Genomic DNA, 26,127 nt, shown 5'->3' on the forward strand with positions numbered 1-26,127 from the left:
AGATAGAAATAGAAATAATATTGCACAAAGTGAGCAATCAGTGTCTCCAGGGAAACCAAAGGATAATCTAGCAGCAAGCGGAGAGGATTTATTTTGAGACCTGAACACCACATTCAAATTCAATGTGGGATCTGTAAAAGTCACATCTATTAGTCCGGAATGTACCCCCATCCCAGGGCATGGGGAACTCAGATGCACCCCAAACCCAGGGCATGGGGAACTCAGATGCACCCCCACCCCAAGGCATGGATACCATGAGGGCACTTTTAAAGAGGGACGATAGTTGGCTGGGTCATTGCTTAGAAGACTGATTACAGGCTACTGCCATCCCACGTTAACATGGGTCCCAACATGGAAAGTGAGCAAGAATTTAGCTCACCTAAAAACAAAGACTGTCAGCCTGCGTAAACTAGCAGTCGTTCAGAGCAAGCAGGCAGCTGCTCATAGATGAATGGAGATGGGGAGCAGGAAGAAGTTTCCTGCATACTCAATCTCCATTCAGTAAGCGATCATTGCTTCTGTATGAAAGCACAGGAGCGGTAATCATTTAGATGGCTGCCTGGCACTTAAGTACCTGACAATCGTTCCACGTAAAAGTACCCCGATGCAGCCGGGCCCTAAGGCATGGAAAGCCCCGGGGCAGCCGGGCCCTAAGGCATGGAGAGCCCCGAGGCAGCCGGGCCCTAAGGCATGGAGAGCCCCGAGGCAGCCGGGCCCTAAGGCATGGAGAGCCCCGAGGCAGCCGGGCCCTAAGGCATGGAGAGCCCCGAGGCAGCCGGGCCCTAAGGCATGGAGAGCCCCGAGGCAGCCGGGCCCTAAGGCATGGAGAGCCCCGAGGCAGCCGGGCCCTAAGGCATGGAGAGCCCCGAGGCAGCCGGGCCCTAAGGCATGGAGAGCCCCGAGGCAGCCGGGCCCTAAGGTATGGAGAGCCCCGAGGCAGCCGGGCCCTAAGGCATGGAGAGCCCCGAGGCAGCCGGGCCCTAAGGCATGGAGAGCCCCGAGGCAGCCGGGCCCTAAGGCATGGAGAGCCCCGATGCAACCCCACCCACACAGCATAATGTAAGCACTAAGAAATGATGCCTGTGCAAAAAAAACATGGCTGCCTGCAGCTCCTCTTAGGAAGAATAGAAATAAATCTTTACCCTCCTTCACCACAACGAGATTCCACTCGTAGTATACAAACACTCAGTGGTGCGTCACCTAGTCAATGCAGCCCGGGCCTGTATACCAAAACTCTGGCGTCAGACAACACCACCTTCGATCCCGATGTGGCTCAACCTAATTCAGGGGATAAAGGAGATGGAGGACCTCACGACAGCACTCAAAGGCACCCAAGAAAAATTCTTAAAGACCTGGTACCACTGGCTGGAGTACCAAAACTCGCCAGAATATCAGAGGCTTTTGGACCCCGGACACTAGAGGTCTTCAACTCCCCCCCCCCCCCCCGCATGCCCCCTCCCTACTACCCCCATACGTGTCCCTACCACCCCCCCCCTACAAATCCCCGCAACCCCCCCCCCCCCCCCCCCGTTTGTCTGTTTTGTCGCTTGTTTTACGTCGTAGTTTCATTTTTCTCTTTCTTTCTCTTAAGATGTTCTTTTATGATAGTCTGGAAATAGTTCTAAATCTATCCAAGCAGGACAAGGGTCATATGACTTTAAGGAAGGGTCCTTAAGACAGTGTCTCAGCGTTGGAGGAGGAGTAGTGAGATATTTCGTAGCCATGTGGCCCTGCAGAAAAGTTATTGTATGTGTTTAAAGTCTCAGAATAATATTGCACATGTTCTGTATTAAAAAGTGAAAAGTGAAAATAAAGAATTTATAAAAAAAAGAAATAAATCTTTACAGTGCAAATTAAAGTATCACGGAAAACTTAGTAGTCCTTCTTTGAGGATATGAAATGGAAAGTATATAACATAGGATAATTTAGGATGGATCACAGGACAAATAAAAGCTAACAATTTAGAAATCTTTCTATAGAGACTTCTATGGATTTGCCAAGAACCACAGGGGGGGACTTAGACAGGAGGCTGTTGTACTGTGGCCGCTTTCCTGTTTTTCCATCATGCTATAAACAATGTTAACAATATAAAACAATGAGAAGAAAGTTCAGTCCAGTTCATACCTGTATGGGGTAAATCCTTTGTATAAGAACATCAACGCACCCCACTATGCCGCCATCAGCCAAGAGCGAGGACAGACGAAGGCAGAAAGGTCTGGGGTCCTGAAAATATCCGAGTCTGGTGTACCAGCGAGCCGGCCGAGTGCTGTTACCTGCAATCTGAAAAACAAGTGATCAATCTAAAGTCATGTGAAAGCATCACTCTCCCCTGTAACATCGAACATAAGGTTTTTAGGTTTTTTAGCAAAGTTGAATCCAAAATAGGGAGACACACAGTGGATATGAAAAGTATGCTAAAAAGCTGAATATGAAGGGTAATGACTAGAGATGAGCGAACGTACTCGGTAAGGGCGATTTCGCAATCGAGCACCGCGATTTTCGAGTACTTCACTACTCGGGTGAAAAGTACTCGGGTGCGCTGTGGGGCGGGGGTTGCAGAGGGGAGTGGGGAGTAGCAGCGGGGAACAGGTGGGAGCCCTCTCTCTCTCCCTCTCCCCCCCACTCCCCGCTGCAACCCCCCGCTCACCCACAGAGCACCCGAGTACTTTTCACCCGAGTAGTGAAGTACTCGAAAATCGCGGTGCTCGATTGCGAAAATCGCCCTTACCGAGTACGTTCGCTCATCTCTAGTAATGACCCAGAGCATACCTCTGAATCCACAAAAGCATTGTCCCGCCAGATGATGATAAAGGTCTTGTAATTGCCCAGCCAGAGCCCAGAACTGAATCCCATTGACCAGAAGAGGGCGCCACACAGAGATGCCCTCGCAATCTGACAGATTTGGGGAGTTTAGATTTCAGTTCGTTTTCCAATGGGATTTTACATCAGGTCACATCGAAGGTGGAAATAAATCTGACATTATTCACTTTTGTCGGATTTTTCAACAAGACAAAAACCTGGCATCTTATCCGGAGTGTGTAGACTTTGTATATCCACTTGTAAACAGCTTAACCCTTTCCAATCCAATTTGTATCCTGGTTTTCCTAGGGGGCTTATTCTTTTTCTGCCGTTATACAATGGTGCTATCTGCTGGCTAAAGCCAGTACTGCATGACGTGACACGTTGGATAGGCTCCGACAGCAGAGAGGCTGGCAATATACAGTAAGAGAACCCTGACGGACGTCTTCCAACATCAGAACTGTACAGCCTTAAATTATAATGGCTTTAGACATCAGACAGTGGATTGGAAAGGGTTAAACAAAGTATCAGACCGCCTTCATGCTCCCTTATCTTCACATATTTATGGCTTTACAAATAGCGCTTTAAATTTTATAACACTTTGAAGAACACACACACAAAAAAAAACACACCACACCTGGAACATACTATACTGCTTGTGGATAACACAGCTGACTCCAACACATACCAAAAAGCTGTGCATGTAGAGGTCACAATATTTGGTTACAGACTTGAAAGTAACAACTGACTGCGGTGTTTTTGAACCTTCTTCGAAAAAGCACCACAAATTGCTGAGTGATGAGAAATCAAGAAAGTAACTCACGTAATAAAATAAAGCTGTTGTGTAGTGGCTCCATCTGGATAGCTGAAAACGATGTGCAGACAGAAGAATGACGTGAACCAAAGACCGCCATCAGTGACACGGAGGGCAATGCTGCAGGCTTTGGCAACGTTCTGGTATTTTGGCCGGACAGGAGCACTTAGTCGACTACTCTATTTCATGTAGCCAAAATGCTGAATTGAAAACAACCAGCTAAAATGGAGATAAAAGCTTGCAGCATGGGTCTCCATTGCCCTAACGGCAGCCTATGGCTCTGTCTGATCACCGGTTTTGGCCATCCAGATGAAGCCCTGGGATGGGACCCTCGAACGAGGTGCTAAGCACAATGTGAATGTAGCCTTAGGTCTATTGCAGAGATTTAGGGAGAGGTGCGGGGTTCAATCTTTCTTTGGTGTCAGAATTCCTGTTGTTTTTAATGTGACACTCTGAGAAAACGAACTGCAAAAAGAAAAAAAAAAAAGTCTAAGAAACCCATGTTCCACTTCTACTACCTTTAACATAAGAGCCTCCGGAGCCTCGAGGGGTGTACATGCATCGTCTGAGCCCACCAGTTCTGCTCCATGTACCATTATCTTCTGGCCTATGAACATTCGTCCTTTCTGCAGCAGACATGTGAGTGCGGGGTCCAGAAGAGCCTTGAGGCCATACCAGCCATCAGTCACCTCTAGGACAGCGGAGCTCTGCTTTGTATCACTCATTTCTCGGTTTCCCAGTGTAAGGATTCTAGAAATGCACAGAACTAGTGTCTTAGCCGCTGTGTCGTCTCTCTCCATTATCTTTCTGACCGCTGATCGTCGATAATTATCAATTTCCACATCATATCTGAAAAGAAAAGCATTTATTGCTCGTTGAACGCTGCAATAATATTAGTATCGATGCGTCTGCTGACAATCTCCAGTCTATGGGGCCTAGCAGACTCTATAGGATTGGAAAAACAAGACTCTGGCGGTTTTATATATACCCTGGAGATAAGGGGCTGCCTAGTACCTGCTAAGACTTATCACCCTGATTAAAATAACATTAGGGTACGCTCATATGTTGTGCATTTTCCCGCTGCAGATTTTGGCATCGATCGACACGTGTTACTCTGATAGGTTAGATGCAGATTTTGACACGGACGTCATCTCCTCATAGGAAGAGGTTAAATCTGCAGTGAGACTTTGCTTCAGGATTACAAATCTACACCGCAAATCAATTCATGCTTCAGATGTTTTTTGCAACGTGTTGATGAGATTTCTTGAGATCTTATCCGCATGGCTTACATTGCAAAATGCTGATGGTTTTTCGCAACTTGTGAACATATTCCTTGGTGGGAATGATCACGTCTATCAAAATAATGTGGATTGTGATGCAGAACAGCACCAAAACCCAAAGTGGATTTTCCATTACAGTATACCCTTGTCTTGCTAGGATAGGTCATGAATATCAAATGAGTGGGTGTCCATTGACTGATCTATAGAACAAAGTGGAAGAAACTAGTACTACTAACAGTTCCAGATGGCTTTTTTCAGAAGCCTCTTGGTCCATAATGTAGCCTCCAAAAAAAAACCCAAAAACTGTGTAGAGCCACCAGTAGACACGCCATCATTTCTTTTTAAAGACGGAAGTCAGCATTGACCGTGAATAAGTTAAGCCCCCTTTGACGCAGGACGATTACCGTGCATATCGCTTGTTAGATTGACAATTCTGCAGTGTGAACGCATGCAGTAAAAGACTAATCAATGATAAATCACTAATTGGATCTGTCATACAGATCATAAAATCATTGTTGGTCTGCCGCTGCATAGTTCAGCTTGAACAGGCAGTGGTTCATCTATGAATGACGGCCTGCTTGCTGTGAATGGAGGCGGGTGCGCACAAGAGCGATCATTGCCGGAATGGCTGTCAGACGAATTAGTGTAAGTATGCAATAAATCAAAACACGCAAAGAGCTTTGTGTGATCTACTCTAAATGAAAAGATGGCAGCACATCATGGAGATAAATAAGGAGATGGTGCTAGAGATCACAGAACATTTCACATGAAGTGTAATAGTGTGTACATTACTATTATACCTGTACTTGAGCTGTAAGAGCACCCTGTCAGGTGTCAGACATCTGCCAGCAAAGATCATTGGGAACATCACTTCCATGGCCGCCAGTTTCCACACAATCCATCGGTAGTGATTGTACACCCATTCTGGACTGATGAGCTTGGGATCCACTCCTGGCGTGTCACACAGGGCTCTGTAGAGCAATGCATAGATGTCAGCAGGGGCAATCATTCATGGAAGTCCTGAAGGGTCTTCAGAAGGCCTTAGGTTGCCATGACACTGTGATGGCAACCTGCAATTTCATCAAAGGAAAGACCGTTTGGGAGATGACAATCCCACATGTAAGTGCTGCTGCCAGAATGGACAGCGGCGTTTAAAAGGTTAACAGCAGCAAATCGGTGTCAGTAGTCAAAAACAACCGACACCTGTCATGTATGGAGTGGGAAGGGGTTAATCAAGTGATCACATTATTACTACGCCTGTTTATTACACTATCAGCACCTGTAAAACTCCTCTCTGCCCGCGGTTAATGTATCAGCGGGTACGAGCCAGCCACCATCGGCTATTTGCACTTCGCCTTCGGACAGGAAACATTCCCTTGAGAAATAATCCAAGCAGTGAAATCTGAAGGTTCTTGCTTCTTCACTGTTAATTCCAATGTGATTCTTTAGAACCCCGCATCTGTACAACTGAAACCAGAGAAACATGAATGCCTGCTCTCCCCAAAGATTATGCTTTGGAAATGGTTAAGGGCTGGAACGCAAACAGCTAGAAACTGGCTACTGAATCCTATTGTCAGTAGCCAAATACTAAATGTGAATGGTTACTGATCAGCTCTTATAGATAGATTAGTCATTTTCTTGGAATATATCAGCTGCCCAAGACCCCACTGAACAACGGTTTGTTGGGGCCAATTAGATCATGCAGGAAGCAAACAGCTCCGCGCACAGTGTAGTGGTCTAGAATAGTACTACAATACCTTGCTGGGCCACTGCAGTGTGCACAGAGCTGGTAGCTCCATACACTGACACTGAGGCCTGGCGAACAGATGATCGGCAGGAGTCTTGGGCAGCAGACCCATCAATCCACTATAGAGGACCTATCCCAAGGATAGGACAATTAGTCATTTAGAGCTGGGCTACCCAGTTAACATTTCATACAGTTTCCTATGAGCAGACGGACATAACACTTGCAGCAGCTCCATACCTCAGTCTGTGTATATACTGCTGGCTGCCTCCCATCTACTGCGGTTACCAGATTAATTCTGTCAGTGGATGAGGTTTTTTGCAGATATAAAGAACCGGGTTGTGGTTTAATCTTCTGTCTTTGTTTCTTCCGTATTCTCATCTCCTGCATGTCTCGGGCACAGCAGATACTTGGAACTAAATCAGAGAAATCTGTACCTGAGCAAAACATTGGAAGAAATAACAATCAGTTCGGTGTTAGCCAAAAAAAACACATAAAAAGGAGCTATACGGAACTAGAATAAGGGTGCGCTCACATTACTGATTTGGTGCAAACTTCGAAGCGGATCTGCAGCAGATTTCACCTTTTCAATGGATTTCAAATCGAAGGGGTGAAATCTGCTGCAGATCTGCAACAAAATCTGCAGCAAATCCGTTATATTTGAACGTACGCCAAGAGCATGTTCATGCAGAGGATTCCGCTGCGGAATTTATTTTTTACACAGATTCTGCCGTAAAAACGCAGCAAAAATCTAGTTCAGCCTGTTTCTGAACCCCCCCTCCCCCCCCATTGTTGATCCAGAGGAAGGCAAAAAAAACCAAAAAGGCAGATGCCAATTTAGCTCCTTTGGAGGAAAAAATTCCATTATGGAGTCAGGAAGGAATTTATTCCTCCAAAGGAGCTAAATTGGCATCTGCCTCATTGTTTTTTATTTTGCCTTCCTCTGGATCAACAAGGGGAGGGGGGTAGAAACAGGTTGAACTAGATGGACATTGTCTTCATTCAGCCTAACATACTAGGTTACTATGTTAATTCAGCATGTGGCTAAATCCGTGTGCAAATCCACAGCACAGTACCTGCTGATTCCTGCCGCAGTCTTACATGTAGAATCCGCTGTGTGAACATACCCTAATTGTAACACAAGGATCATGCAGCGGACCCAAGTCAATGAATACCTGATTCATCCTTCTGTGCTGTCCCAATTGCTATCCGACTCTCAGTAATATCTTTGGCGTTATCCTGATCCCGTCTTGGTACGTTTACAGTATGTTCACCCGAAGACACATGGGTTTTCTTCTTAAAAGGGATTACAAACGAGCTTCTTACATTTTTGGATGTGCTGTTGGGGTCATTTCTACCATCTGTAGGAACATGTGTTGAACTGGTTGGTAAAGAGCTTCGGGAAACATTCACTATGGCATGGCAGCTGGCAGCAGCAGGATGCCTCGATTCCAGGGCATTTGGTTTTCCTTTTGAGAAGCTGCAGAAGAAATTACATATATTGGCAAAGAATTGTTACTAAACATATTTAACTCCTGACAGCACAGACTGTACAAGTGGTTTTTTGCTGCACCAAATGTGACATGCTTATCAGCTCCCTATTGAGTCATCGGGATCAAAGGCTTGTGAGAGGATGTGGCCAACAGCCAAAAAGGTCTTCACTTACTCCTGTAAGGGTGCTACATTGTAGATATTGGATACCAAGTGTTACTACACTTAAAGGGGTATTCCCATTTGGATTTTCTAAGCAAATCCACCGTATATATCATAAAAGTCTGATATGTTCAGGTATCTGAGGTGGGACCTGCACCTATCTCAAGTTCTGGCCCCCCGATGCTACTGGCCTGGCTGAATGTGGTGGCCTGGGGTGGTCAGGAGACACAGAAACAACCAAGTGGGCTGCTCTACAAGCTTCCGTAAATCTCATAGAAGTAAATTGGAATGAACCGAAACAGCAAAGCGAGCTGCACCATTCCTGCACTTGTGTTACAGGATCAATGTAGCATAACTGCAATAGGCTGCGCTACCCTGTACACAGAGGCGTTTCCATCACAGCCAAGTTTGGCTGAGACAGGAATTACCCTACAACAGAGTAGTAACTAACTTGAGAGGACGCCATGAAGTGGCAAGTGAACTTTTCATCATAACATGTACTGGAAAACACATGGACCCCCTGGCTTGTGTTGTCCAATGTTCCCGGATGCCGCACGTTCCATGTGATACTTTCATAGACTATTATAGGGCCATGTGCTGTCCATGCAATACAAGGACCATATGTGGGCCAAATATACGACAGACTAAATAGGCCCTCATAAGTACACTTACCTGGCAGGATCAGATGACAGTGGTTGCAAGGAGGCATTGCAGAAATACTTCCTTCTGTCCTTTAGGCTCTCTATAAGTAGATGGAGATCGGAAGTAAGTCAACATTCATATGAAAGGAGAGGGGAAAAAAAACACCAACATGACGTAGCTCAAAACTGTTAGAAAAGCAGCAGACAAGCCTCATTAGACATTGGTGGCACATTGAAAGGATATGCTACCACTGCCGGATTGGTGCGAGTCTGACTGTTGTGACCTCCACCTTTTGCTGCAATGAAGTGGCAGTAGTGATAAGCATTGTGCCACTTCATCTCTTGATGACTCCCATTTTTCCATGTGGCAGCATGGTCAGCCACTGACTATAATGTACAAGCCACTCTATCGATGCGACCATTGTAACCGCAGGTGAACAGGCATTACTGTGAACATGTATAGCACGGTTTCATAGTAGTAATAAAAACACACCATGAGGACTGCTGGCGAGAGGCTTCAACGCTGAGTCGTACACCAAGGATCTGTCAAACTCAGGCAAAAGTTGCCTTTTGAACGGTGGTTCTCCTGTGTGCAAAAACATTTTCGAGGTGTTAATAGATACCATCCCATCCCACATAGCTTCCAAAATGGCCAATTTGAAAAAGTACATTTCTGTACACTTTTACCTTTACTTAATTTTTCTTTCTAAAAAAACCCATGTTTGATATGCAAACTATAAAAAAAAACTAGCAAGAACCAAAAGGATTTTGGTTCATTTCGCCTCTGCAAACACACAATCAGAGTGATCAAAAAAGTAATTTGTACCCCAAAAACGACATGGCCACTCACGTGTTCTAATTTTAGGTTGCTTTGAGGCTTCGTCACTAATACTCAAGTGACTATTTATATGCTATTTTTCACTCCCCTTCTATGCAGCGCATATTAAATGACTTTAAAGCTCTCTATGTAGCGGGATGGACTGCAGTCATGTGATCATTCACGTGACGTGAGATCTATCCACTTCCATTCATAAGGTATTGTGTCCTTTCTGAAAGTCTTCTGCGCATGCGCACTGTGACGTCAGCACGCATGCGTCTTTATACATGTTATCCTTGACGAGCGATGAACGGGGGGGGGGGGGGGGGGGTTTACCATTAGCTGCGAAGCTGCGAGACAGGCAATCATGCTGTGGTAGCGATGATTGCTACTCGTTTACAGATGGGGATCGTTCCCTGCTTCATTTCTATTTAGGTGAGTAGGTAGTATTGCTAATGGGACAGATCTAGGGTCTTAAACCCATGTAGGCGTGACCCAATCACCCTGTCAATTTAGCATCTCCTCTGATTGGTCTCTAAACCACAGCTCCACCTTGAGGGATGGAACCTGGACCGCTTTAAAGTCTGGGCATTTCCAAACTGATGACATAACCTCCGTCCTACCATCAAGGCCGGAGGCTCTATCTGTCTCATGTTGCACATCACCTTATTTTTATTAGAGCTGAGAGCTTAGCGTATTGTTGATAGACTTCCCTTATATGAGAAGCCTCTCCAGACTATTATAACCAGTTAGTGTTGGTGTATATGCTTCCTCTACATCCATATTAGCTCATCCATCTATTATATTTATGCACAGTCCCATTGGATTTGGGTCTGTACTATTGATGCTAAATTATTAAAATAGCATCTTAGGAAAATCTCTCCACCTAATAGTGGTCTATGAGCAATCCATGCAGGATGAGAGATTAGCATATGCAGGATTATTAATACACTTCTTTATATCGAATATCCATCTTATGATTAGGCAATCAGCCATCTTGCAACATCTAGCAAGACCTCTTATAAATCACTACTTGTCCTCATATCATAGATTACCCTATTCATATGAGGGCTGAGGGTTTAGCATATTTCTAACCGACTCCTTTCCTATAAGGAGACTTCTAAGACAGCTATAACCAGCTAGTACTGGCGTATATGCTCTCTCTGCATCCATATTAGCTCTCCCACTTCTGATAGATATGCATAGCCCCATCGGTCTAGGGTCTTTGCTAGTGATACTAAAACATCTAATAGCATGCTAGGACATCTCTTCTCTAATAGTGGTCTGTGAGCAAGGGGTGAAAGATGAGGGATTAGCGTATACATGGTCATCAATGCATCGAAGGCGGTCTCTTTTATATCAATTATCCATCTTATGATTGAACAACCAGCCCTCTTGTAATTTCTGGCAAGACATATTGTATTCACTACTTGACAGATTGATGTTTAAATTACGTTTTTAGGTTCCTGATGAAACGTGTCGAACCTTAGAACCCAAATTTGTGAATCTCAATTCTTGCAGTAACATCGTGAGCAAAGTACTGTAGTGAATATTGTCCAAGCAAGTAACATATCTCGCTAATATGGACATATAAACTAGACCACTGGTTTTGTTCCTTATTGAATAATCGTATTTTTCTATCATGTGTAGCTATAAATCTTTAGCCTTCTAGTAATCAGAGAGGCAGGTTTGTTGTTACCGATTATTCTTTTTCCTACTAGATGTTTATGAGCCAGTTAGGTCTGAATTGACAAAACCAGTGGGTATTTTTTGGATACTACAGTCAAAATTATTTGAGACTGAGTATCATAGGTCTACTTGTATGTGCGTCTTGTTATGTTATTTGTTGGTGATAGCCCTATTTTAATTGAGTCGATAAAGAATTTAGATTTTAATGTATCTATAACTGTGAAGGGCTTATCTAGGATATTACATGGACAACCACTGCCTCAGTGAAAAGTACCCCCAAAAGTAGTAGCAATAAAAAACTACAGCTGGTCATGCAAAAATTGAGCCCTTATACAGCTGTGACCATGGGAAAAGAACAAAATCATGGGTCTGAATTCAGCGAGGCAAAAAATAGTTTCCCAAAAAGGATTTTTAAAGTTAAAAAAAAAGTTGAAACAAACTAAAAAAAATAATTTAAAAATAGATGTCATTTTCATAATTTAATCACACCAACTCACAGAATAAAGTTCATCATGTCATGTATGCCACATAGTGAATGCCAAATTAAGAGAGAAATGGCAGAATTTATGTTTCTTTCACCCCACCCACCCCAAAAAAACAATAAAAAAGGTATACAGGACATTACACGTACTCCAAAATGATACCAATAAAAACTACAGCTTACCACGCGAAGAACAAGTTCTCATACGACCACATTGATGGAAAAATAGAAGTTATGGCATTTTGCAAAGTTGAGATAAAATACCCCAAAAAATCATTGCATGCTTATGTCTAAACTAGGCCGTGTCCTAGGAGTTAAAATACAATAGAAAAAACTTCTAAAAGTTCCGAGGTATGAAGAACATCCAATGTTTTAGGCATGACAGGTCAACTCCACATCATAAAACATTAGTCAATTTTAAGTAAAAAGCAAAGAAATCACGTACCACATGATAATCCATCATCAGACCGCAACCTTTTTTCATTTCTCATATTTGGAAGCTTGGTTGAGGATGGAAATAAACCATTGGTCTGATCATCATCCATAAATGCTTTTGCACTTTCAGCTGCTTCAAACTCAAAGTCATTTCCTGGATTGTGTGAGGATGCAGAGCACACGTTTGTCGCTCCAGCAACATGGAGAGGTGTTGAATGTTTTACAAACCTTGGAGGAAAGTCAGAAGCTCTTGTTGACGTCTTCTGGTTCCCTTCATTACCTTCCATGGTGTTCTTCTGCAGGTAGTCTAGCTTGGTGACAGAGTCTTTGAAAGGTTGTTTGCTCGGTAATGGGTTAAGGGTGTTCATTCTAATAGACTCTTGATTTTCATTAAGATTGCCTTTTAGGTTTTCATTAGTATTACCTTCTTCAAAAAAGCCTTTCACCTTCTGCAGTGCCTCTTCTGAGACACACACTTGCTTCCCACTAGCAGTGCTGAATCCAAATGAAGTTTTTGTTGGCACATTGGGGGAATATTTTTTTCCTGATGACTCAACTGCTAGGGTTTTTTCTCTTAGTGCTAATTTGGCTGAAGAAGTTGATTTAGGATTTGTTTGGATATCTACACCAGCATCATTCTGTGATGGGCAGCCATTATCTACTTCAGAAAAGATTTCTTGTGCCCTCTTTAACGACTTCTCTGAGACAGTGACAGATTTACCACCAGCCGTGCGAAAACATGGCATCTTTGGTGAAAAACCACCACCTTCCAACACTGGCTCTCTAGTGTCGCTTTTGGACTGGTTAGCTTCCTTGTTAGCTTTCCCGGTGACAGAACACCTTTTATTAGTCTGACAAGTGGCGACTGCAGAGAAGTCTTCACGTTCTTCATTTTGAGTCATCTTGATTGCTGTATTACCTACTGAATTCTTTGCAGTATCTAGTGGATCATCAGTAACGGCAAAAAGTAGTTTTGCCTTTTGGAGCGACTCATCAGAGACCGTGACAGTCTTTTCACTTGCCGTCTTGAAGACCATGGTAGGCAGAGCGAAAACTGTGGTATTTTCTTGCCTAGTATGCCCCATATCTGGTACGGTATCACATGTATCTACAAACGTTTGTCTTGCTGTCTGGAGAGAACTTTCAGTCACGGCTAGGGTTCTCCCACTTGTTCGACTCGAACCTAATGAAGGCAGGCTGGATTTAGGATTTCTTCTCGGAGTTTGGTGGACTAAAGAACCAGGTTCTCCCTGATCTTGCAAGAGGCTGTCCTCTAAATCAGCAAACATTGCTTGTGCTTTCTTCAATGAGTCTTCAGACAGCTGATAAGGTTTCCCAGCAGCAGTGCTAAAAGATATCCTGCTCAGGTTAGGAATTTCATCTTTACATGAGAAAGTCCTATTAGACATTTCTTTCTTGGAGACATTATCCAAGGGCGTTATTTCTGCTGATACTTCAGTGCTTGGCCCTGTTGTAATCTGATTAACTAGAGGTTTAATGACTCTGACTTGTGTTACGTCGGTGCTCGTTCTAGGATTCAGAGATTCCGAGATATCACAAACATTGTTTTTTTCCCGATCAGAGACTTCAGATTTACTCCGACTTGACAGGTTTCTTTGTCCAACTTCTAAAACATTAGGTTCTTCAATATCTGCATATATTTCTCGAGCTCTCTGGAGACATTTTTCAGACACTTCTATTTTTTTGCCATTTGCGGTGCTAAAACCTGGTTGAGGAAAGTTAAAAGTGGTTTCCATATCTTGAACAGATTTGGGGTTTAAGTCATGCAAACTACTGGAATTGACTGTAGATTCTTTCGACGTAATATCAGTTGTTTGCTGCTCTCCTACATGACCGTCATCTACTTCGGAGAACATCCTGTGAGCCTTTCTTAGAGCCTCCTCAGACAACTGAATAGGTTTACCACGTGCAGTACTAAACAAGGACATATTCGACATTGGATTATTCTGCTGAGCAAGACCTGATTCTTTGGTCATCTCTTTTCCTATCACATGCACTATCTGCTTCGGTTTTGTGAGCACATCATTAGTCACACTGGGCACTATATGTTCCTTACTGAACCTCACTGGGTACGATGTTGGTCCATGCGTTTCCTTTCCTGCAGAGGTGGAACTCGTTTGACCTGCATTTGTTTCAATTAACAAACTGGATGGTTCATGCCTCTTAGGTGTCCTGCAGTGATCATCATATAGGTCAGTTTCCAATATATCATTAAAGATAGTTCTTGCTTTATCAAAAGAAGCTTTGTTAATATTAATCATTTTGCCTTTGCCAGTAGCAAACCCAACTGGCATCGTAGGCAAGCATGAAGTTGGAGCTCGGTTTTCATAGTTACTGAAAGCCCTGTCCTGATTTGACTTTAAAGGAAAACTTCTCTTACTACTCTCCATTTCAGTTGGGTGTAATTTGGTTATGCGCTTTTCATCGCTCTTAGACTTATAGTCTTGCTTATTGGCCATTCCAACATCTGACAAACATTTCTCTTTGGTCAGAGCATGTGACGATATAGCGGTAGTTTGCATACTATTTAACCCGTCATTACCAGGCAGTGTAGCACTTCTGCTATTAGTGGTATTATCTAAAACACTGAAAGTTTGGGAATTAGATAAACAATTTAGATCTTGCATGGTCTTGCCATTTTTCTCTTCAGTCTTTTCTTCCATATCACTGAACATCTCCATCGCTTTGATTAAATCCTCATCAGTAATGTTAACAGATTTACCACTTGCCAAGGTAAACCCAAGTCTGGGTTTCATGCAGGAGTACGGCACAGATTTATTATCTGCAATGTCACAAAGGTTTGTCCCTGTATCACCTTTGCTTTCAGATTCTGTGGCAACGCTACAAACGTTGGCTTTGTTTCCTTCTCCAGTTCCGAAGCCATCACAGAAGTCCACATCTTTCGAGGCATCTGACATATTGAGCTTCTGAGAATCACTAATGCTCTTTGGATTTTGCAGGTTTTCCTTACCTGATCCAAGTATATTTAGTTTATTAACTTGTGTGAAGTCAAACTGACTGCCTGCATTCTCAAAAATAGACGAAAGTTCAATGATTTCAGCTTTTTGGCTCTCTGTAAAGCTGTCATATAAGTGAGATTCCATTCCACTCGATACATCGTGCAAGTTAGTCTTGCTTATCTTAGTAGGAGTAGCATTCAATACCTTGACAGAATTTTCCTTCAAGCTCTCAATGCCCGTGTCTCCTTTTAATGGACTCTCTAAATCGGGCTGTTGGTACATACTTGGGGTAATAAGAGTTTTGTTTTCTTCATTTAATTCAGGGTTTGTGTCTCCATTTTCAATTTTAATAGGACATGAAATGGTCAGACCTTCATCTTTACCTTTTCTTAGATTTTCTTCTATGTATATTTTTTTATTAGATGAGGTTTTAAAAACCCCAAAACTTTGCATATGTTCACCTGCCAGTAAATCACTGCATGTTTTGTTAACCGATTTAGACTCTGCTTCGTCAGGGTGTGTAGTAGTATGGGTGGAATTACAATTGTTCCCAGAGATAAAAGGATTCTCTTGTGAGTGGTCTCCTTTATTATGACCGTTGGTCACACAGGCTAGTTCACTGACTTTGGTACTCCTATCTGAAAGTTGTGCTTGCCCATCAAATAGTTGCGAGATGCATTCTGATTTGGCCCCTCGGCGCTCAACAGAATCACCTCCAACTGAGGTCACAGCTGTTCTATTTACATTCGATTTCACCCCTGGGGTTGCCGTTGAATCTGCTGGTCCTGTTTGCATCATATTCATGCAAGACTCTTCTATTTGTTGGAAATCTATGCTATTAAGTTTAAAGTCATCGTCCTCTTCCATTACAACTTCTTTAACTTCTGACAAGTTAAAAGCAGGTGCAGCGTTCTTTGTATCCAGGAACTCTGAGGGGAAAAAAGAAATTTAAGAGGTCAAATTCCATATAACTCCACAGTTTATTATAAAAAAGTAAAACTCAGATGTAAATGTAAATGTAATGCAATAAGTAATATATAAAAAATATCCAGAAGATATGAAATGATAGATAATTGGGGGTCAGGCTGCTGGGATCCTTATGAACACTAAAAACGAGGGCTTTTTTCTCATTTACTATGAGCCAGCCAAAAAAGAAAGAAAAGTGGGAAGCAAGTGCCCACCATTTTAGTATCTTTAGGTTTCACAAAAAGCTAAGCAAATGTGGCCTCGTTTCCCTCTTCCCCGTGGTTGACCAGACCTATGATGTGGCTAGGGTAATATGTCATCAACGTCCAATCATTGTTACTATCCACTGACTACTGAAAAGAAACAGCAATGACAATTAAAAAAAAAAAAAAGTAAAATAAAATAAAAATTGGGCCACTTTGTTTCCACTTGGTTCAGCTTTTTCCAAGCTTCTGTTTGGTCAACCATTCAACCATTGACTAAAATGGCTGACCATACTGCCTACAGAGAGGGGCAAGCAGAGATCAAAGGAGAACAAGTGGGACTAGGATCTCTTAGCACTGTGGCCACTTTTCTGTAGCAATCGGCGAGGGTCAGTCTGCTGTGCAAATCCTAGCGATAGGCCATTAATGTTTTGCTTCCAACAACACCAGCGTCAGTGGAATAAAACAGTGACCATTCGATTAATTGGTGAAAAATCACAAGGGATTAATTCCTACTTTTCTGTTTTAATCTTATTAAAAGGACCAGCGATATAAACTTGTTTTGAGGTTCAAGGCCTCTTCATCTGTATTACAACTTGTGGCAGTAAGCAGCTTAACCCCTTGAGTGGCGGTTTTCCTACCACCCTGTCGTACCCACCAGGCCAGGTTTTTTAAATGGCCTAATCATTTAATTTCAACTAATTTTGCAGTCGCATTCCAAGAGCCATAACTTTTTCATTTTTCCATTAGCTCAGCCATATGAGGGCTTGTTTTTTGAGGGACAAGTTGTACTTTTTGATGGCATCATTTTTGGGTATATATAATGTATTGCATAACTTTTGTAAAAAAATTTGTAGGGAGATTGGGGGGAAAAAAATTCTGCCATTTGTTTTCTGGATTTCATTTTTACGGCGTTCAGAATAATGTGATAACATTATTCTCTGAGTCACAGGATTCCGGCGATACAAAGTTTATACAGTTTTTTTTATGTTTTGCTATTTTTGTACATTTAAAACATTTTTTTTCTTAAAGGTTTGCTTTTGTGTCGCCACATTCCAAGAGCCGTATTAATTTTATTTTCCCATTGCCAGAGCCCCAGAAGACCTTGTTTTTTTGCGGGATGAACTTCAGTCTTCATTTATCTAATTTTTTGGAACATGTAAACTTTTGATCGCTTTTTATTCCATTTTTTCTAGGGGCAAGATTAACAAAATCTGTAATTCTGGCATGTTTTTTATTTTTATTTTTCACTGCATTCTCTGAGCAGTATTAATGATATATTAAAGTCATTCTACAGGCCGGTACGATTACGCCAATACCAAATTGTAATAGTTTTTTTCTTTTTCACGACTTTTTCACACTTGAAAAAAAAAAAGTAATACAAGTTTAAAATCACCCTCTTTTTGCTGAATCTATAATAAAAAAATCTAAATCATAAAAAAAATACATATTTGGTATCGCCGCGTCCGTAAAGTCCAATCTATCAAAGTAGTGCATTATTTACCCTGCCCGGTGAACGTAGTCCGAAAAAATAAAGAACTCCACAAATGTCACCCTGTTTCCCAGAAAAAATGCAATGAAAAGCGATCAAAAAGTCATATGTGTTCCAGATTGGTACCAACATAAACTACAGGACATCCCGCAACAAATGAGCCCTTGCTCAAGTACGTCGACAGAAAAATAAAAGTTATTTGAAAAAAAATACAAGTACTACAGCAAAGAAAAACTATACAAGTTTGGTATCGCAGGAATCGTACTGACCCATAGAATAAAGTTATCATGTCATTTTTGTTGCAGTTTGTGCGCCATAGAAACAAAACGCACTGAAAGATGGCGGAATGTCATTTTTCTTTCATTTCACTCCACTTTAAATAGCACCATTGAAAACTACAACTTGTCCAGCAAAAAACAAGCCCTCATACAGCAATGTCGATGGATAAATAAAGGAGTTATGATTTTTTAAACAGGGGGAGGAAAAAAAAAATGGGGAAAAAAGAAAAAAAATGGGCGGCGTCATTAAGGGGTTAAATAATGTACTAACTTCCTTCTCTGGGTCATAACGACACAGGGATACCACATGTGTAATTTTGTTTTTCATCTTTTACAAAGTAAAGGGAGACAAGTGTTTTTGTTTTTATTTATTTTATTTTTTAAATACATTTTTTTTTAAACTTTTTTTTTTGTCCCTTTAGGGGACTTCCACAAAGACCCATCAGGACCCCCGGATCACATTCCGGCAGTCCGATGGTGACAGCCCTTTACATGCTGCTGTCACATAGACTGCAGCATGTAAAGGGTTAACACAGCAGAGATCAGAGGTTTTCTCTGATCTCTGCTGTAAGAGCTGGTGCCTGGCTGTCCTCTGACAGCCAAGCACCAGCTCTCCCTGCCACAGAGACCATCGGCTTGCTTCTGACAAGCTGATGGTCTCTATGACAACCTGTAAACAAACCAGTGCTGGGGTTTGAATTCAGAAGCGGGAGATTGCCGGCAGATCGGCAATATCTTCCTGCTTCTGTTTTCTGGTTCTCCTGCACTGGTTCTCTGTGGGACTGTGCAGGCAGAGCACACTGCCACAGCTTGTGGCATTGTGCTCTGCAGCTCCCATAGTGATACATAGCCCGGAAATCTTCCGGGCTATATCGCTATGTGCAGTGGAGCTAGTCCCGGAAAATTTCCGGGCGTGCCACTCAAGGGGTTAAAAGAAGCTGATGCAAGCCAGAGAGACAGTACGAGAAGCGTGCAGCCTCCCCAGAAGAGCGGAATGCTATTATTGTCATTGCTTACGTAGGAACAGTAACTTGTTCACACTAGTGGCTGTGCCTGGTACTGCAGCCAAGTCTACTCAATGAAAACTTAACCTCTTCATTGTTTTGATCATTGGTGGTCTCATAGGTTGGGCCCCTACTAATCAAACATTGATGATCTATTCTAAGGAGTCCCAGAGAACCCCTTTATAACAAAGCAAATATAGTGGTATCTATAGAAACCTGTAGAGCACTGGAAAAATACTGTAATCAAGCACCAATAACTTCATTTAACCCCTTAAGGACCAGGGTGTTTTGGTCCTTAAAGGACCAGACACTTTTTAAGGTTTTTACCCATGTAGTGGCTTTACTGCCCTAGTTTTTTTTTCTTCAGCCTACCAAAATTATTTTTGCTGCGTTGTTTTTCTGTGACATATAGGGCTATTTATGTCTTTTTTCACCGAGTTTTTTTCCTGTGTTTTTTTTAGTTTTATTGGCGGTTATATAGCTAAAGAAATGTTTTTATTTATAGTTGTTTATTTTTAAAATTAGTATATTTACTGTAAAATAAGATAAAGGTTGCTTCGGATATATAATTTGTATACTCTCGGTTTACAGGCACATATGGCGACGGTTTTGATTGGGCTCGGCGGTGCGTCATTTTAGTATTTTTTTAATGTATAAATTTGTATTTTGTTCTGTATTTTCTTTAAACTTATTTTTGGAACTATTTTTTTTACCATGTATGACTCCCATGATGTCATATAAACCCTCTGAGGGTCATTCACAGTTTAAAAAAAATAAATAAAAAATGTATTTTATACTTTTCACGTGTAGCTGTGGCATCCATAGGAGCCCCAGTTACAGGGAAAAACATTCCCCTGTAGTGGCATCAGTTGCAAACAGAGCTGATGTCACAGCTCTGCTGTGACAGGGGACACCCAGCGGTCATGTGATCGCCAGTTTGCATAGCTGAACTAACACTTCCGCTTTCACTTTTTAGTACATAGCACTCATTGAGCACTATGTAGCTAGGAAAGGAAAAGGCAGAACTGATTCTCCCTTCTCTTACGGGGCCTCAGCTGTGTCTGACAGCCGAGAACGCGACCTGTTTTTGCTTGATTGCAGGAGCAGAGGCTTTAATCCCGCGCTGTATTTCTGGGCAGTCTTATCAGTAATTGGCAGTTATGTGTGTAGGACTAGATAAACGGTACCACTCTGTACAAAAAACAAGTCCACAGACAGCTATAGCGACAAAAAAAATAAAAAGTAATAATTTTTGAACATGTGGAGGAGAAAAAAATGGCTGTGTCCTAAAGGGGTTAAAGTTATTGCTCAGTTTTGGGAGACGACGTACAACTTATCATAGGTGGTTTGCAGAGTTCAAGTACAATCAGCAGATATCTCTGGAAGAACTGTAAAGTCAGTCAGATCAGCTATGCCCTTATACAGAAAAGCTAAAATTAGAAGACTTCCCCTAAAATTACCTAACAGGACTTTCAAAAAGCGATTGTCAACCCATCTATTATAGTGGCTGATGGCAGCCGAAGTCATCTCCTATTACCTCCTGCTGACAACCGTTGCCAGTGCTGTGTCCTTTGCGGTAGGCGCTGCACCAGCTGGTAATTTCCTGTTGCCCATAGGGCATGCACGAACATGCAGCTGACCCTTCTCCTAAAAAGCCAGTGTGCCCACATCCCAAGCCAATCTGACTGACCATCACCTGTCTGTTCTACCCAGCTTTCCCATCTTCTCCATTACTGACCTGAACTTGTTTCTGACCACACTAGATCTGTTTCCTGCCTGCTCTAACGCTTAATTTGTCACAACTTTGCGACTACTCTTGGGGTAACAGCCAGATCTTGGCTGGTAGGGTGAAAACCAGGACACCCCAAATGTTATCCTCAGGAGTAGCCCCAAGCCAAATCAGTTTGTGACACGGTGAATCCACACTCACTGATCTAACATCTAATGTTAAAAGAACTGACGATGGGAAGATACATACTTGTGGACCGATCATCAGGCTTTTCGAGGCCATGGGAAGATCTACTGCGCAGAGTCATATCAATCTTCTCAGTGGTTTCAGTTTGTTGACCATCTATTTTAAGGCTATACAAAAATTTGGTCTGCTTTTTCAGTGTAGACAGGATAGGTTTAGGTTTCTGGTCGGCTATGCTGCTATTTTTCCACGGCTTGTCATCATCAGCAGTAAAGGACGATGAGTGATCGCTTGAAACAAGTCCCAAAAGAGGTTTATTGTCACCTATGGCATCACAAGGAAATTCGTCATCAGATTTCACCTTGTGCTCTTCATACTGGAAAGTGCTTAGAAGATCATCTTGATTAATCTTATTGGTTTCACTAGCCGCAGTCCCATTCCTGCGCAATTGTGAATCAGTACATGTTGCTTTTTTTTTTGTAATACCATCGCCACAACTACCAATTTCAACAGCTATGCTGCCCTCTTGTGGTGTATCAGGGAGGCTTAGCTGAGTCCACTCATAAGATAATGCCAATTCTCTTGAACAAGTCTTCTGCTGCAGTAATTTGCCGTTTACAGTGTGGTTCTCGGTATCAAACAATGTGTTTTGCTCCTCCACGTTTTCCATCAATGAATCATTTTTTCCAGTCGCACCACTAAGTGGTTTATTCTTTCTTTGAGTTTGTCGATCGACTTTTACTTTTCCCAATTCTTCTCCTTCCTCTGCAACAGCATTCAAAGTGGTTCTCCTCTGTTGTGTCTTCAGATAATCGGATGACTTCTCCATGTTTTGAGACATAGCAGTGTCTGTGTTCTTACCTGTGTTCATTTACAGCAATCAAAAGGGTGAATTAATTATAAAGTTTGCCCATCATTTCAGAACTTTTCTATAAATCAGTAATGCAAATATAAATAACTGTGAAGCAAGTTGCTGAGCGCACACAGCGTGGGTCTTCAGCCGGCTGGGAGCGACCTCTGCCATACAGACGGATGGTTGAAGGCGCACACAGAGGGCTGCAAAGAGTCACGCTTTTTGTCGGTGGTAACTTTGCAGGAAGGGGCACCCGGTGAGTATCAAACAGCTCCCCAGACTCTCCGTTCTCTCACGTTTGAACCCTATAACGTAGTTTATGGTGCTCAAAGAGGGTGTTAGGTTCCCTCTAAGGAGTTAAACAGGAAAGATATTCAGTGAACCTGAAGTTAATCTCCTGTGATTTTCAGTTTGAGGACAGTTCTCTCCAGAGAGACCATTTTTGTTAACAGATGCCCCCAATGGAGTGACCGTTTGCCAGGCGTGCCACTTGCTGAAACATTTGTAAATGGGGTGAGGTTGTATGAAATAGTCAAAATTGAGGACTGAAGAACCATTCCAGTGTTGGTTCATTATGTTTGAAACAATAGTAATCAAACTACTAACAACGACCTGTTCGTATGTGAGTGAGTGGGTGGGTTTGTGAGTGACTTACATGATCCGACCCTGATCACAAGACGGTGACATCAAAGGTCCTTCATCCCCAGTGAGGGAGTTACATGCTCCGCCCCATCACAGGTCCTGTACGCACACGCATGCTGTCCACTTAGGTGTTCGTTGGTATTCCATAGCAACTGAGGCCGCAGGGTGTTTGTAGTCTGCCCGTAATCTGCATAGGAATGCAGGACCTTTGATGACGTCCCCATAATATAAATCGGGGGCAGAGCATGTAAGTCAATCACTCGGGATGAGCGCCACCGTCATGTGATCTGGAGTGGAGCATGACAGTGACGTCATCCCAGGGTCCTTCACCTCCACTGCTGTGCTGCTTCTGATCCTTGTTGTATGGGATGGACAATGTATGTAGCAGTGCTGTGCGTGTGACGTGCATGTAGCAGAGCTGTGTGGCACATTGCACCACCAGAAACACTGGTGTTAGAATTTCCTAATAATTACTAGTCAATATTCTTAGTGACTAATTGGCTAAAGGCAGCTCACCCTCCCCGATACAAAGACATTATCTAATGTTTCATTACTTGTATTGGTAAGTCACTCACCAAAGTTTGTGCTGTCACCGTCAGTCTTTGTACCAGATGGCGGAGCTAAGGAAGCATCTGCAACACTGTTCATCTTGGAGAAAAGACTCCGCACAATCTAAAAGTTGTGAAGTGTGAATCCGAAGATGTGTTGGTTAAGACATCTGTTACGTCACAAGGCTTAGAAAAATCGTAAATAAATACAAGCAACGCAGATCTTTCCTTTACTAAACTGCTACTTAAAGATAATGAATTCTATACTAATTACACCTGGAGAATGGTTAATATTATGGAGTAATCCTGTTGAAAATGGACACTGCTTAACCCCGTAGGGCTCATTCACACGACTATTTTCAGTGCGAATGTAAGGCCACATGATACGCGGTGGATGGAGTCAATGAAAGTAAATGGATTTTCATTGAAACATTAACGTATATACACTGCATGTGGAAACACGCGAGAAAAAGATGGCAGCATGCTCCATTTCTCAGTGTGCTATGCAGCATGAGCCCTATTCTTTTCTATGGGCAGCATATGCAACTCTGTCCATATACAATGCACTGCATAACTGCGTATCGGTGGTGATTCATACGCTACGAAACAGCAGGGTTGTGTATGAGATATGAGTTCATTCGCATTGCACTCGCTGCCATACACCAGCGGTAGCCGGCTCCCTGCCAGCATCACGCAGATGGGTAAAACGGTGCATGAGTCCCACAGCGTTTTACACATACGGTCGTGTAAATGAGCCCTTAAGCTTACGATCTACTCTGGCCTTCTGGGGAAGGTAATGTTTTTTTGTTTTTTCATTCCTGCCTTCTAAAAACCATAACTACATAATATTTCCGTTGTTGCAGTCATATGAAGGCTTGTTTTCGCAGGACAAAGTTGTAATGTTTCGTTGTGACATTTATGCGTACAGATGATTAACATGTACATATAATTGTATTAAGACATACTTCACTTTTCTGTCTGCGGAGCCGTGTAAGGCCTCTATCACACAGGTGCTTTTTACTTTGATTAACGGGGTGTTTTGAGCACCACGGTATAATACTCCCAATGATTTCAGAGGGGGCTCGCAGACACGCGTTCGATTGTGGCGTTGGACGGCGCTTTCCAGCGCTGTGATTTTTTAATGCTGTCTTCTCTATTTTTCGCTGTTTAGCGCACCTCATCACCGAACACAATGATGGAGTGCGCCAAAAACCAGTCGGCCGCAGGTCGCTGCAGCCAAAAACTAAAGTGAAGTTGTGGCCTTTTGCTGCGTCCGCATTGAAAGGACACACGAGTGCTTGCCTTTTGCAAAGCAAGCACTTTTTTTTTTAACCCCGTAAGTCTACATCCTGGCTGCAAGGTACTTAATGCAACAGGATGTAAACTCACATCCTGTAGATGGCGCAGGTTCAGAAGTGAGCCTGCGCCATCGCACATCAATTATTATATTTTTTTATTTCAAATAACTTATTTAATTCAATTTCATTAAGAAATGAAAACTTTTTTCTCACCATTACGTCGTCTCTATCAAATGTCCTTGGTTTAGAAACTCCTTCCGGAGGCTGAGCTGCAAAACAGCAAATGGAAAAAAAGAGGAGAGTTCATATCATGTAGATGATCATTACGGGAGCGCAGTACAAGGACTGGGATTGTATGAGCTGGCCAATGCCTGACCGTCATTGTATGTCTGCAAAGAACCAAATGTTAAATAATAGGATCTGATCTATATTTTCATTTCCTGTTGCTTATATATCACCAACTTATTTCTCAGCGCTGTTCGGAGATTATTATCAGTCAACTCGGTTCGTCGCCAGTGTTAAAGAATTTAACGCACTCACATGGGCCAATGTCATAGGGATTCAATTATCAGTATATGGAGTGCGACATGTAAAGGGGGGTTCACATCACGCTTTAGTCAGCTGTTGAACAAAACCAAAGGATTAAAAAAGGTATTGCTCAATGTAGATATAATCGGTCAGATGCAGCTTAAAGTGCATGCTTTTCACTAAGTTAGACTTCTGTTAGGTCTGTGTACTTTGTGGGATAAAAAAAAGTGTAGCACAACGTATACTATTTCTTTTTCAATACATTACAGTCAATAGAAAACGTATAGAAGAGTAAGACTGTAGGTTTCTATAAGTTTAACGCAAATATACTTTTTTTTTTTTAGGCTTTTGAAAACAAAAAAAAAGCATGAAGAATGTATTGAAGTGTATGGCAAAACATTTAATGTATTTGCTAAAAAGGACAATGCATACGTTTGTATACATTTTTTTCATGTGCGTTTATCATATAAACTAAACTTACATTAAACTTGTGATGTGAACAGCCCCCTGTGCACAAAGTCTGCAGTAGTGTGAAACTTAATAACCAGTTTGATAGAAATGGCATGACAAAGCTCGTCTACTATATATTACAACTGCCATTATTAACCAAGTCCATACAACAGTACGGATACTTCTGCTCTTGTTATAATCGAAGAGGCCATTTCCAAAGTGATTTATATCCATTCTCCGAAGACACTGATGCAAGAGCAGGTCACATGCTTGGTATGATGCCTACTGTATCGTTAGCAACTGGTTATAGCCAAAGTCACTCATATAGTTATCAAACGTTCACTGCAAAGATCATGTTTTATGGCATTCGCTGATTGAAATCACACCGCTTCTGTTTCTCAATAATATGTAAAGTTTGCATTCTTAGCCGAACTTGTAGGAATTGCAGTATTGGAACATATATTAATGTGTTAGGGACATTATACTACAACCCCTACATGCCTATACAGTCAAACCTCTAGTTTCATTGGTAATTTGTCCGAAATCAATCGGCCAACTTGAAACCAATGAAACTAGAAGTAGTTATTCCCACAGGAATCAGTGCAAATCTAATTCATTT

General features: G+C 42.3%; 1 protein-coding gene across 1 annotated transcript in view; it reads right to left on the bottom strand.

The window, feature by feature from the left end:
* BRCA2 (BRCA2 DNA repair associated) overlaps positions 1-26,127 on the bottom strand; it is a 50,869-nt gene that overhangs the window by 13,758 nt on the left and 10,984 nt on the right. The window contains exons 7-18 of the mRNA XM_066582950.1: positions 24,744-24,799; positions 23,260-23,356; positions 21,256-22,050; positions 12,364-16,263; positions 9,425-9,517; positions 8,963-9,032; positions 7,813-8,117; positions 6,878-7,074; positions 6,173-6,360; positions 5,694-5,864; positions 4,132-4,462; positions 2,125-2,280 (exon numbers count right to left, since the gene is read on the bottom strand). Coding sequence (XP_066439047.1) covers positions 2,125-2,280; positions 4,132-4,462; positions 5,694-5,864; positions 6,173-6,360; positions 6,878-7,074; positions 7,813-8,117; positions 8,963-9,032; positions 9,425-9,517; positions 12,364-16,263; positions 21,256-22,050; positions 23,260-23,356; positions 24,744-24,799 — 6,359 coding nt within the window. The remainder of the gene's footprint in view (positions 1-2,124; positions 2,281-4,131; positions 4,463-5,693; positions 5,865-6,172; positions 6,361-6,877; positions 7,075-7,812; positions 8,118-8,962; positions 9,033-9,424; positions 9,518-12,363; positions 16,264-21,255; positions 22,051-23,259; positions 23,357-24,743; positions 24,800-26,127) is intronic.

The sequence above is a fragment of the Eleutherodactylus coqui genome, chromosome 1, assembly GCF_035609145.1.
Source record: "Eleutherodactylus coqui strain aEleCoq1 chromosome 1, aEleCoq1.hap1, whole genome shotgun sequence".
Taxonomy (NCBI): Eukaryota; Metazoa; Chordata; class Amphibia; order Anura; family Eleutherodactylidae; genus Eleutherodactylus; species Eleutherodactylus coqui.